This window comes from Centroberyx gerrardi, chromosome 3 (genome assembly GCF_048128805.1).
Source record: "Centroberyx gerrardi isolate f3 chromosome 3, fCenGer3.hap1.cur.20231027, whole genome shotgun sequence".
In the NCBI taxonomy this organism is placed as follows: Eukaryota; Metazoa; Chordata; class Actinopteri; order Beryciformes; family Berycidae; genus Centroberyx; species Centroberyx gerrardi.
The window spans coordinates 20,064,449-20,078,816 of record NC_135999.1 but is presented as its reverse complement, the minus strand read 5'-3'; the positions used below and the strand labels follow the sequence as shown (position 1 = coordinate 20,078,816).

The 14,368-nt window shown below is 45.4% G+C and overlaps 1 protein-coding gene across 2 annotated transcripts in view; it reads left to right on the top strand.

Moving 5' to 3' along the window:
• The first annotated feature begins 1,584 nt into the window (after positions 1–1,584).
• The window catches only part of ccdc85al (coiled-coil domain containing 85A, like), a 20,122-nt gene continuing 7,338 nt past the window's right edge, over positions 1,585–14,368 (top strand). For both annotated transcript variants that reach the window (XM_071913934.2, XM_078282601.1), the window contains exons 1-2: positions 1,585–2,206; positions 3,347–4,448. In XM_071913934.2, the coding sequence (XP_071770035.1) occupies positions 1,922–2,206; positions 3,347–4,448 (1,387 nt within the window). In that variant the 5' untranslated portion in view covers positions 1,585–1,921. The remainder of the gene's footprint in view (positions 2,207–3,346; positions 4,449–14,368) is intronic.

Here is a 14,368-nt window from a genome sequence, read left to right as displayed (position 1 = left end):
TACTAGAATGACGTGTTACTCTAAGTGCAACCGGTTCCTATTGGTTCTTCTTTCCGTGACGTCAGGGCACGCTCGACGCACGCACAGGGAGAGGGTATCCATGGGAAATTGAGTTTGCTTAGAGCAGCGGTTCCCAAAGTGGAATCCTGGGACCCCCAGTGGTCATTGAGGGCAACATCATGAAAAACAGGTTAATCTTCTCTTAATTTCACTACTATTTTCGAGTTTCAAGTTTTACAATGCGATGACGTATAGATTTGGCTGTTTTGATAGTATAGGCTACTATCACTCTCAACTGCTATCTCCCCACAGGCTACTATCACTCTCAACTGCTATCTCCCCACAGCATCTCTACTAAATCATATCTAACCACAAACATGTTCCCTGGTATGGCCTAGACGACTATTTAAAAAAAAAAAATATATCCTATACTAAAATTCTACAATATAAAAAGACAAATATTCGAGTTTATGCTCTTCGATTCTCCTGTCTTCTTTCCGATTCTGTTGGCCAACTGTTCTGTTCTGCTCTGTTTTGCTCTATTCGTCTCTTATTATTTTACATAGCCTGACAAATGGAATGGCTTTATGGACATGAGTGATTCTTGTTGGGTTGTATCCGGTTGTAGCCTACTGAAAAAGTTGGCTACTACAACTACTTGCATAATGAATTAGGCTACTGCTCCCAGGGAATAAAAGGCTAAGTAAAGTAATGGAATTACTTTTGAAATGAGTAACGAGCCCAACATTGGTCAGACGACTAGTGTGTTCCCCATTTGCAGCTGTCCATGGTGCTGGAGTAAAATTTGCTGTCTATGCTTTTGATGCGTTCAGGTCATATTGGAAGAAGCGGGAGAACGGGAAAAAACCTCATCGGTTGCTTACTTTGAAGCGTCCACGAACGCCCACATCCAATTTTTTTTTATTTCTGCATTTCATTTTATTTCTGCATTTAAAAGCAACCATAAATGAAATGTAGCCGATACTGCTCGCTTTTCTTAAGCAGAGCTGGATTACAGTAGCCTTATGTGAATGTAACTAATACTTTTAATTTTGATTTTAATTAGGCTACCTTTGAATGCCGATATTGATTCTCTGTGTGCCAGCTGTGTTAACACACTTCCACAATGCGTGACGCCAAGTGGGAGATATCGAGAGAGTCCTACCTGCAATTACCACTAGGAAAAACTGAACGTTTTTTCCCCATTGGGCAGCTCGTATTTACGGTAAATCGGACATGACTTGAACGCAGCATTTCACCCAGCTAGTTTAATGACAAGTTAAAATGCTCGTCATCATTAGATGGCGCTGCATACAAAGCTATTCTTTGGTGAGGCAAAAACCCTTGGGGAGAGAGAGAGAGAGAGAGAGAGAGAGAGAGAGAGAGAGAGAGAAGTACTGCGGATACTGTACTTCTACTCTCTCTCTCTCTCTCTCTCTCTCTCTCTCTCTCTCTCTCTCTCTCTCTCTCTCTCTCTCTCTCTCTTTCCACCGTGCTTGCTCCTGCTGGCTGGCGATGCGACCGCCCGGCGGACCCTCTCCTCTGCCTCGGAGTGTGCCGGACCCACAGGCGGGAGGAGTGTGCACCAACTGCCCGCTGCCCGCCGGAGCTTTCCCCACTTTGACTGCATTTGGGACTGAATTTGGATGCTAAAGCGAGACGATAACTCCCATTAACTAGGCTGCACACAGTCCATCCCGGCGTGTTGAGGATGTTGCAGTGAGAGATAAAGCGGCTTTCCAGCGCTATCTCGCACCCAGCCGGCATCGTCAGCTGTTGCTTTAGGAGAGAAGGGAAGTGTCGGGAGCAGCAGAAAAAGGCCAAACTATGCGACTGATTTTCAAACGGTAATCATTTTCGACCCTAACTAGACCAGGGAGCGGATGCGAGCAGAGGTTGTCAGCGAGCCTCTGAGTGTTTTATGCCCGTTGTCGGTACCGGAGGAGCTGTGCCAATGGAGAAAGCGACTCCACCGCCCCAGCCCCAGCCCCAGCTCCAGTTGTCGATAACAAAGACTGAAAGTCCAGCGGAGGACATCTCCAGCCTGACCGACGAGGAGCTGCTGAAGTGGACCAAGGAGGATCTGGTGCGGCGGCTGAGGCGGTCCGAGGCCGACAAGATGAGCGTTATTCTGGACCACGGGAATCTCATCCGGGAGGTCAATCGCAGCCTCCAGCTGCACTTGAACGAGATCAGGGGGCTGAAGGTGAGGGGGCGCGCATTGGTAAAGGATGAGATCATAGGTTTTGAGCGCACCTGAGAGCGCGCACAGCAGGGGGGATGTTCTGCTGTTCAGAGATGATGTTAACATGATGTGGGAATATATGTTTTATTATTGAAGTTCATTGTACCATTTTATATATGAGGATGTACTATATGGATATGGATAGGCTCTATGTGTGATCTCTATCTAGCTGTACACACGCACACACACACACACACACACACACACCTTGCATTCCTGGAAATGTCCTGCACATAAATCTAAACAATTTACCTTTAGAATGACATGGCATTTGCTTTGAAGATATGCAAACTAGCCTTGATCCATGCACTGCTAATAAGAGGAATATGGCATGATCTTCAGAAATGCTCAGTTTACAGTTAAAGCTGAGACCAAGATTGAGGTATAGCCTCAGATGAAGCACATGGAGACCATTGGCCGTTCTCAGAGACCTCCCCACCTCTCCACCCATCCATAGCGCCTAATTAGACAGGAAAGAGCCAGAGGGTCAGAGAGAGAGAGTGAGAAAGGGAGGGGGGGTGAGAGAGTTGAATAATTACAGAGCGATAGAGGAGAAAAGAAGCAGCTCTTTGGGCGGTGAAGAAGGGATGTCACAAAGTAAAGTTGCTAGGTAGCAAATGGGAGCCATGTTCGGGGCATGAGATTTTGCTGCCCTTAATTTCAACCCAACCCACTGTTTTTTCTGTGTGTGGCCTCTCCATCCCCTACAGAGCTTTCTAATCTACATTATGTACTGCACATTGAATGGTTCAATATGAGTCAATGCTTTTATGGAAAAGCGAGGATTAGGATTTCATTTCATTATGACTGCATACAGCATTTGATATCTAAAAGAGCAGGGACATGGATTGAAATTGGACAGCCGTGGCAACAAATTACCTGGTAGTAAAATGAATAGAAGAAGAAATATTCAGTGTGTTGTTTTGTATGAAATCAAAAGCCCATTTGCCTTCTCCCTGCGCTGATCAGTATAGTGTTTATTTATTACTCTTCCTAATGCATTGGTCTAATGCTCATTAGTCTATCTCCTCTTCCTTTCCCTTTCTCTCTATCTCTTTCTCCCTCTCTCTCGCCTTCTCACTCCCTCTTCCTCACCCTCAGGACATTAACCAGAAGCTGCAGGAGGACAACCGTGAGCTGCGGGACCTGTGTTGCTTCCTGGATGACGACCGTCAGAAGGGCAAGCGTGTGTCCAGGGAGTGGCAGCGCCTGGGCCGCTACAGTGCCAGCATCATGCGCAAAGAGGTGACCCTCTACCTCCAGAAACTCAAGGAGCTGGAGGTGCGGCAGGAGGAGGTAGTCCGGGAGAACCTGGAGCTGAAGGAGCTCTGCCTGCTCCTGGATGAGGAGAAGGGGGGTGTAGGAGGAGGTGGCGGGGGAGGAGGTGGAGGTGTAGGGGGCGTAGGGGTGGGAGGGTGCCGCAACTCCATAGACAGCCAGAATAGTTTGCTGCTGGTGCCCGGGCCGGGGCTCCTGATGAGGGACGTGGGGGATGGGAGCAGCACCTCCAGCGCGGGGAGCGCCGACAGCTCCGATCACCCTCACCATAAGCAGCCTCACCTGGCTGGGGGAGTGGGTGGGGTTGGTAGCGGTGGTGGCGGGGAAAAAAGGAGCCCTGAGCTACTCCATAAACCTAGGTGTAGCAGCATCAGTGGAATAGGAGGAGGAAGTGGAGGGGACCGGGAGGTGTCCAGCCCCGAACACCCGGCCGGGCGTCACCGGAGCACCAGCCTGGAGTACCCGTACGCCCTGCCCCAGCCCTGCCGGCCCCGCTGCGGCTCCATCTCCGTGCCCGACCACAGTCGCGTCATGCGGGGCCTGAGCCCGGAAAAGTACGGGAGGAACGTGGGCCGGCGGAGTCCGGAACAGCACCCCAAGCACCACAGCTCTGATCTGCTGCTGGGGCAGAAGCAGCACTTCCTCGGTCAGGGAGGCAGCGGGGAGCTCTACCAGAGGCACCACAGGGGCAGCATCGGCAGCATCGGCTGCGGCAGCCCCGAGCCCCGTCAGGCACATTTAGGGACCGCCGAGCACCACGAGAAGGGCTGCGTGGTCCAGGGGGGCAGCCCCGAAACTCACAGGCACCAGTACAGTATGAGCCCCGACCACATGAAGTTCGGCAGTCCAGTGAGAGACGGGCAGAGGAGGCCGGCTGGAGATGAGCTATCACCGCATCATCGAAGCATCTACAACGGCATGAATGGTAGGTTTGTGTGTGTGTGTGTGTGTGTGTGTGTGTGTGTGTGCCTTGTGACCACCCCCTGTCTTGACCTTCCAATTAACCTCAGATAATCCCAACACAGATAATGAAATCGTCTAACTTCTCACCCATGCACCTAACCTCTTATACACAGTGGATGACCCTATGAAGCACCTTTTGCACACACTCACACAGATTCACACAGACACACACACACACTCACACACACACGCATGCACTGGAACACTACAAGTTAACACAAAACCCTCTCCAATTTTTCTCTCATTTGTTGTTTTTTCTCTCCCTGTAAAAGTAAAAGATGATGAGATGGAGAGAGCAATATGGGAAAACTCTAAAGATTTAAAGAGCAGTATTGCTTGTTGGTATGCGAGAGTCCACTTATTTTATTGAGAAAATAGAGAGAAAAACCTCTTAGCCACATACTGACTGATACGAAAGTTGCACAGCATTATTGATTTTTTTATAACCCTGTCTCAAAAGAGATGTGGGGGGTTTGGTGGATGAGGGAGAAAAGAGGAGGTTCAAAAAGATTAATTTTACATGCTGTCTAAGTCAAATAGTTCCAGCTCAAATCAAACATAAAAAGCTTAAAATTTCACTTAGTGGTGTAATGTTGAAACTGTCAGCACCCACGCCTATGCTCGCATGCTTACACACACACACACACACACACACACACACACACACACACACACACACACACTTACACTTCCTGGATGCTGAATTACCCCCAAATCTTTGCTCCGGTCATGCCCATCTCAGTGAGATCAGTGGGAGTTAAGGGTGTCAGAGAGAAGGAGGAATATCAAAGTAGTGACTTGGCTGCTGTTTAAATACCCCACAGTGGCTGATAATGATTTCTGGAGCCCAGGAAAAAAAAGTGCTGAGTGGCACAGAGCTGGCAGAAGCTAAAGGACATATTCCTCAAGGTGAAATATCTGCCTGACTTTGCAATATGGAGCTGAAAATACAGGAGAAACAGAAACAATCTACACAGAATGAGGTAGACTCAACACTTTACAGAAAGGATTTCACCTATATGCATCATTAAGCAATGTCAGCTGTGATTTCAGAGAATATGTGCTATTGTGTTATTGAATGATGAGTCATTAATTGATAATTGGGTTGAGGGATTCCATCGAAAACATGTAATTACAAAGCAATTACCTAAATTGCTGGGTTACAGGCGAGCGTACTGTTATTGCTCATTGTGTGGCCTTAACTTCCTGTAGCCCCAGACAGGGCAATCTAGTAGTAAACATCCTCTCTCTAGCCATTTTGCAATCTCTACGGATTGTACCGGATTATCGTAAAAGCACAACTTTGATTTCGATCATCATTTTGCTTTGTTTTTATCTCTATCTTGTGCGCTCTGTAGCTATATAAGAGATTTCCATCTTGAAGTAACCTGAAACCCATATGATGTCTGTGAAAGGCCATGCCACATTAATGCCTGACAAATCCTTAATTGGAAAATGTTGTGAGTGCACAGTGCACTCACTGGCCCTTCAGCCTGGTGGTTTGCCAACTGTGGCATAACTGCTGTGAACTTAGCTTGCAGCGAAATGCAAGTAGCCTTTAACCAGGTCCATAAAGACTTCATTAAGCATCTGTGTGAGAACTGTTTGAGAGTGTGTGTGTTGCCACAGGGATCAGGGAGGAGTCAGTTGGTTCATATTGGAACATCATAGCTAGTTGTCTGTCAGAACGGCCGTTTATCACTATCAAGAACAAGTCCCCACAGGGCCACCATGTCTCCACTGACCTGACAAGGACACTCACTTCAAGTGTCACAACATTGTATGTACAGTATGGACCGAGACCTGCAATAATACTTTGGCTGAGGGAGTGAGATTTCCTTTTGCAATCACTGCAGATAGTGAATTAATTGTCTCAGAATTTTGTTTGGCATGGAGTAATGGGTGGAGCAAGTGAACATTTAATTCAGCCACTTATATACCAATAAGAATGCCTTCCTGATAGTCTTGAAATGTCGTATAATGGTAACACTAACAGATTAAAGTACACCAAAACACCTCTTTAACTCCCCGCAGTCGAAGGGAGAAGGAAAGTATAGAAAAGGTCCACAAAATAGATATAGAGAAAGGCCCGTATGAGATAGGAAAAGAAAAGAGAGCAGTTTTGTGTCTCCACTCTCCAATATGCTGAGTCTGTGTATGTCAGCCGCTAACCCGTCCCTGCTGCCACCAGAAACACAGGAACAAGCCCTGTCCCTTTTTGGACTAGGAGGGAATTTAATTCCTGTGACGATGTAGTACACTCCAGTCTGTTGGATTATCCTATAAGCCCTTTGCACAGTATTATTTCATTTTTTTGGACTTGTGTGTGTATGTGTGTGTGTGTGTATGAGTGTTGTCCTGGGTCATTGTAGCACTGTTGGTTTTCGTAAACACAATTCAGATAAATGAAAGTCTCAGGTTACACGTGCCACTCAACAGCACGGAAGCTCAATCCATTTAAATTCCTGGCAAAATCCAAAACGAAAACAAAACAGGGCGCTGACCTCTTCGCTCTTTTAATACGTTTATCGCTTGCTTCTTTTAGGAAGCTTATATGTCACAGCCGCTGTTATTTTTACCAGCCAGGGGAAAAAGGTATCTCATGACAAACAAAAGCACTCCCAATTCTGCTTCTGAAACATGCTGAAACATGCGACTAATGTTTTGTTTCCTGGCAAAAGCAAAGAAGCATAATATGAAACCTTTTCTCTTGCATAACCACTCATCCAGATAAAACTGGCATCAGAAAATCAGATATAACTACTAGTATATGGGGAAAGTGCATGGGATATGGAGAATCTGTGGCATTTTGTAAGGTGTTGTATGACAGCACCTTCATTTCAGTTGTAGCCCAGAGCCAGTGCATCTAACTTGATCATGTGGTAGATTACCAATTTGGGACAGATAATCAGCCATGCAACACCGTAGTCTCCTGACCCAGACTGGATGGGTGACTGTTCACTAAGCCTATAGGGTTGCTGCACTGCAGAGGGTCTTTTTTCAGAAAGAGGAGAGCCTTAATCATGTTTTCTGCTTTAGCAATCACATGTTCTGCATATTAGCTTAAGCTGCTCAGATGATCGGGAGCAAAAAAAGAAAAAAGGCCACAGGGGAGAAAAGACACAACAGTATGTGAGAGCCTCTGCCCTTGTAATGCCAATGAATGCCACACATGCGCACACATACACACACACACAAGACACACATGTGAACACGCACACACACCCCCCCCAGAAACACACACAAACCTAGAAACACACGCCTCAACACATGCACATACACACACACTGTCTAGCAGTTCCTAAACTCACATAGTTCTCGAAGTGGGGATTTAGGAGTCCCGAGAATACTCAGGAAATCGAACTGTGCATGTTTTGCATTTCTGATCCTCTCACTTTCTCCTCTCACTTTCTCCATGTCATTCTGCGAGAAACTTCCCTCTCATCCTTCTTCTTTCTTCTCTTCTCTCATCCTTCCCCTCTCCCTCCATCCATTTCTCGTTTACTACTCAGTCTTCTCTGATTATCCTATCTGCTTCACTCCCTCTGCCATTATCCATCCTCCCACTATTGTGTGTGTGTGTGTGTGTGTGTGTGTGTGATTGTGTGGGTGAGTGTGAGTGTGAATGTGAGTGTGTGGGTGTGAGTGACCTTGGGAAATACTCCCCTTTGACTCCCTTTGTTTCTAAATTTAGCAACAAACCAGTAGCCTCTCTCGGGTTTACCCCATGATACCTATAGTAGCAACACACACACACACACCCACACACACACACACACACACACACACACACACACAGTCTAAAACCATCACTTGTCAGTCACAGAAAAATGATATGTTGTTTCTTTAAGAGAAACTGAATCTCCCCCAACTGTAATGGATTGGGTGCTGTAGCTTTGTACCACTTTTTCCCTGCGATGAAATTTATTCATGTCTATTTCCATTTGCTATGTTTTGATTTGATTTCTTCATATTTAATGACGACTGACAAACACTCTCAGCATGATTGAACCTGGAAGCGTGGTCCATTCTTGTGCATATCATCCCAGATGGAGTTAGCATAGATCATTCTGCTACCTCTCATTGATTCTATTGGTCTTTATAATTGTAGCATCAATGCGGACTATTCAGCTCCTCTGGCTGTTGTTTAGAAGTGCTGCTGCAGTGACAGTGAAACAGGAAATGATCACTGTAGCTTTGGCCTCAGATAATGCTCTCCCTCTCCACTGCCAGTGAGAAATGCCAGGCTGTCTCTCTCTCTCTCTCTCTGTCTCTGTCTCTGTCTCTGTCTCTCTCTCTCCTAATTGGCTGCCGGTGTGAACAACCAGCTGTCGGACAGAGAGAAAACTCTGATTACAAGGCCTTGTTTCTGGAGGAGACGGGATGTACTGTTTGCCAGGCTGAGCTGAGGAAAGCGGGGTGAGGAAGTCTTTGAGTGGATTACTGGGTGTTTTTCCCCTCTCTCTCTCTCTCTCTCTTCCTCTCTGTCTCACACACTCTTCTCTTCCTCTCTCTTCACTCTATCCTCTTCTTCCTCACTCATCTGCCAAGGCGATGGATGGCAAGCCTCCCCAGCTCCAGACGAAATGTCAAGTCTTACAGACTAAGCTGCATGAAGAAACTCAAATGTTTGTCACAGCTGCTTGGCATGAAAGGATTTGGGGGAGCATTAGGCTGCTGTTACTCCAGTGGATTAGTATTATTACCAGACAGCATCAGCTGTGCTGCTCGTATCCTCGCTTTACCTTTCATTACTTCATCAACTTGTTAAAGTTGCATAATGTTGTGTAATTTTGTTTAGTTGATAGATTGGGGCAGATTGACTTGTTCATGCCCATAATCCTGTGCCGCTGTCATCTAAGTCTGTTTTTAAAAAGTTAACTGACAACACAGCTTGCTGCAAGTAAGCATGGTATATCAAGCATGTTGAAGGTTCAATTTGTTAATTTTTTGTGACAGCCGGTAGTCGTTCCCTGCTCAAACATTTTTTTTAATCTGAAACAGTAGAGGAACAAGAGACATAAAGCAGATGAAACGCTCAAGAGAAAGTCAGATTGATACCAAGGCCAGCAGGGACATGAGATGGAAGTCTGTATCACGACCCCGTCTCCGGGAAAATGTGATATTACTTCTAGATGCTATCATGGCATTTGATTTTGTAATCACACCTGAGACCAATTAAGCATCCCAAACACCCCTGCCTATAGGCCATCAGAGCAGCCATTAAGCAGGGAGTGCATGATTAGGTATTTTGTTTATCTGCCTCTGGTGCATATCATTGTCATTTTTAATCAAGGTGCTGTCAGCTTCATCTCTTTAATGCTTGTTCCTCCTGATTGCAAACAGCCATATATTGCATCCTTGCCGTGTAATACTGAAACAATGCAAACTATTTTTTGGTCTTACACTGGTAATTGCTTCAGTTAAGTACACTCATGACAACAGTAATGTCGATGGGAAATGGGAGTGTGAAATGTCTCTAACATGAGAACAAATTTTTTTTTTGGCAAGCTAAATTATAAATCAGGAAGAGGCAGGGAGAATGATTACCTACTACAGATATAGCCAAGATGAACAATTCCAATAATTCTGAGGCTGTATGTGTGTAGCATGTTGGCACGTTGATATGTAAATGTCATGATGCGTCTTCAAGTGTAAAAAGGCAACAACAGTTTCAGTCAGATGATTCAGTCAGAATTTATTAACATTACTTGATCCTGACCAAGTAAAAACTCACTATCATTGTAGGATGCTATCCTGGCTCCCAAGCAGTTTCCTCCACCAGCGGCTCCTAAGTAGCTGAGTGAGTTATGAAGGAGACTGCTTGGCTCGTACTAGCGTAGCTGCAGCCCAAAGCCCAGAGGAATGTGACAAATGTTCCGGAGTAGCCCCAGTCATCCGGTAGACACGCAAACCCAGTGGAACGGAGAACGGTCTTTGTCCTCTTACGGTGTGCCAATGGGGAGCGGCCCAGTGAGCTGAGAGGAAATTAGCTTGCTAGGCCAGGTAATTAACTGGAAGTTGAGTGGCTGCCATGTAAGAGGGCAGGACTGGGCCTGAGGGGAGCTCTGTCAGTCCCAAAGTCACCACCAGTGACCACATTTAGCCATGTTACGTTTGCTTCGGCTGTAGCTGTCGGCCAGGCTTTTGAGGGGTAGCAATGTGAGGCTGCTGCTGTCAGGTGATAGGGACGACAGCAGAGGTGTGAAGCTGAACAGGCTGTGTGCACATATGCAGGCCTGGATAGGTATTAGGCTGGATGTTTGGCAGCTTGGGGCTACCTTACTTTGTGACTAGTAGGAATTGATTTCGTTTTCTCAGTCATACAGATCGATTGTTGTCATTAAATGAAATGTATCCTGCATGAGCTTCCTGACTTAATATAAATGAATGTGCTATACTTTATTCCACGTGGGTGACATTACCAAGGAATATTAGTACAGTAATAGGAAGGCATATTGATATCTTCAAGTTACCTGACTTTTCTGCAACTGAATGCTAAGCTATCTTGACGATTGTGTACTGGACCCACTCCAGTTTCAGCATTGGTCAAGTAGCAGTGATGAGCTGCTTCGTTGCTGCGATCACTGTGAGCTGGTTTTACAGAGACAGACAGTCCACCGTCTGTTAAAGCAGGGATGGGAAGTGTTGATATCATGAAGATAACATAGCATGCCAAAACCATCGCCGCTGACAGCATTATTACCCCTCCCCTTCAAAACGCCCATGAGAATGTAGTTATCCATTTCCTGCACACATTTACCTCCTGCCTACACTGCGCATATGCATTATGCTGTTCTGATGTAATGCTTTCTCTCGATGAAATGACAGCAAGGCATGTGTGCAGCTCCCATTACCAGGGATTGACTGACCTTACCTACATGAAATGATTGGCACCAATGTCATTATATTGATATCAATGTCTAGTTCTCTTTCAGTGACGTCTTCTGGGCTGTGAGATTTTCTTTCCCCTTGATGAAAAACACCGTCATCATAGAGCAGCTCGGCGATATTGAATCCAATCTCATTACCCCCCATTGCTTGAGACTGAGTTGCTCATTTCTTTTACTGTTACAGAAAAAGGAACATTTAATTACCTTTTTCGTGCCGCTTTGTGAAAGCTTTAGCTGCAGGTGAAACGTAATTGAGAGAATTCTTGGGTTACTTTGAGCTAAAATCAACGGTTGTAATTTTCTGTTCTGGTAGGTTACTTTGTTAATAGTTTCTCTAAATGTAGGCTGGTGAGTTTTTTTGAAAAAGGACTACTAAAAAGGACTACAGCTCTATACTGACATTTTATAGGATTCTGCCCATAATTACTTTAATTTATGTGGTGTTCTCTTCTTGTCTCTCATGCTGCAGTAGGCATGTTAAAATCTCATTTTCACTGCTTGGTGTGAGAAGAGCTGTCGTTGATGAACAACATATGTGAGACATGTATTTTAAGAACAGAGCAATATACTGTAAATTCTACTCCATACAGTATGCCAGTGTTAATGCTATGATATCAACACATATGTCAGGCTTAATTTGAAGAACTGATCCCTGAATTCAGTATTTCATTGCACTGTGCTGAAGCAAATTGCCTCAACTGTTTTTCATATCTGATGCAAGACATTGTTCTCTGCTCTTTCACATCCTCTATTGCTTCTATCTAAAGACAAGAGAATTTTTAACGTGATACAACTACCAAAGGATTGCACTCGTTTTCCTGAGGGAGGGCGAGACAAAATACTGTAAGAAAGTGTAAACAATTTGCAGCCCGAGGACGTGGGTCAATAAGTCCAAAGGCTTGTGGGACTTGTGGAGACAGAACTCATTAAATACGGACCCTTGGTGCTAGGAAGGCGGCAAAGGATTCTGGGATGCTTGGAACGAAGGTACCATCATTCACAATTGGGGAAGTTACCAATATATACTCTTACTCCCCTCTCAACCACACACACACACACACACACACACACACACACACCCCACCCCACCATCTTCCACACGCCATGTCCTACCTTTTATATTATTAATTAGCACTGAGGAGTGATGGGTGGTGACATGTTTGCTTCTGAAATAGGACAACAGCAGTTTATCTTGCAAATGTGCGCTTAAATATTTAATTTACCGTTGAGAGTCGTAGCAGGATGCATGCCGTCCCAGAACAATTGAGAAGGAATGGGGCCCTTGTAGAATGAGGGGGGCGATGTAGGCCTTGAAAACAGGAGACAAAGGCAACATAAAAAAGAAGAGTTGCTGATGTTGTGACAGCACTGGCTTCTCTTGAATTCTGTCTGACACTATTCTGTTTTTTCCTACTGAGTTTATCTCTTTTGTGTCAATTTGATTTTCCCCACAGAACCGGTCGATCTCTGAATCATACATTAAGGAACAAGGATTTCAGGATTTCAATGCCCATCCAGCAGGCAGAAGCTTTGAACATGTCTTTACACAAAATGTGATGTCTACACCGTGTGTGTGTGTGTGTGTGTGTGTGTGTGTGTGTGTGTGTGTGTGTGTGTTGTGTGTGTGTGTGCATGCTTGCCTTTTGATGTCCATGTGTGTCTGTCTGTGTCCCTCGATTGGAGGCAGTGATAAAGTAGAACTGAGATCACAAGGCCAAAACAACTGCAGAGAAGGAGGGACTTAAAGGCCCCCCACACACACACATATACACACACACTCGCACACACCCAGACACACACACACACACACACACTTACGTACACACAGCCCCTAAGGCATGATCAGCCTACAGGGCACCAATTAGCCAGCTCTACTCCGCTCTCCTCTCCCCACAGTCTGCTGTAACCTCACAGTCGGCCGAGCCGCAGACACCAGGGCTTCAAGTTATTTGCTGTTCTTACCTGCCTCCATTAAGCACTTCATTACAATGCTTACACAATAGTCTGTAGGCATAGATACGGCAGCATGAAGACAGTTTCCTGTCTCTCTTTCCTTTATTTTCACGCTCCTCGCAGTCTAATGTGACAATGTAACAAATGAGGACTTCAATAAACCGTCAGTCAGAAGAAATAAAGCTGCTCTAGGCAGGATTATTATGTAAAAATACACCTAAACCTATCAGCCTAAATCATCCCATCCCCTCTAATTGAGACACAGTACATTCACTATATTTGCCCAAATTAATTTGTGGTGTTGGGTGTGGTCGCTAGTGGGAAAACTACTAATTTGTCACTTCCTGAGGGTGGACATGGGACGTGACAAATGGAAAATTAAGTGTGAAATCCAAAAGTGTCTCCTAAACAGCAGTAAGCGAGCGCTCTGCTCAGAGACAGCTGGCCTCACCAGCGTTAGATCTTTTGCCTCTTTGGTTTCCTTTAATATTATCTTACATGATTTCTGGGTATTGAAGTTCAGTTTCCAAACGGTTGCCTCTCACTGCCATTTGGAGCCGCCACTGTGCAAAGTTGCCCACTGTAGCTGTAACTATGGCGACAGCCTGACTGGCCCAATCCCCAATAGTGTAATATGACTTTGAGCATGATGTCATATTTTTATCATGGCCTGCTTTGTGGTGCACATGAGTGTTGCGACAAAACTTTGTTGGCCGTTTAGCGCTCTAGAATTTTCAAGCGCAGTACTTCATAACTTGAAATGATGCATAGCGCTGCTGCAGTTGAAGAGAGGGAGAGAGAGAGAGAGAGAGAGAGAGAGAACTATAAATAGATGAGTCTGACATCTCACATCACATCTCTCAGAATGGCGAGTATATGGACACAGTAAGTAAAAAGTAAGTAATCCATAAATACAGATACACAATTTAGATCCATCAATCCACCTGACTTGCATGTTGTAGGAATGTGGGAGGAAAAACACATGAACGCGGGGAGAAATGCAGAGTCCACACAGAAAGGGCCGGGGCTCAAACCG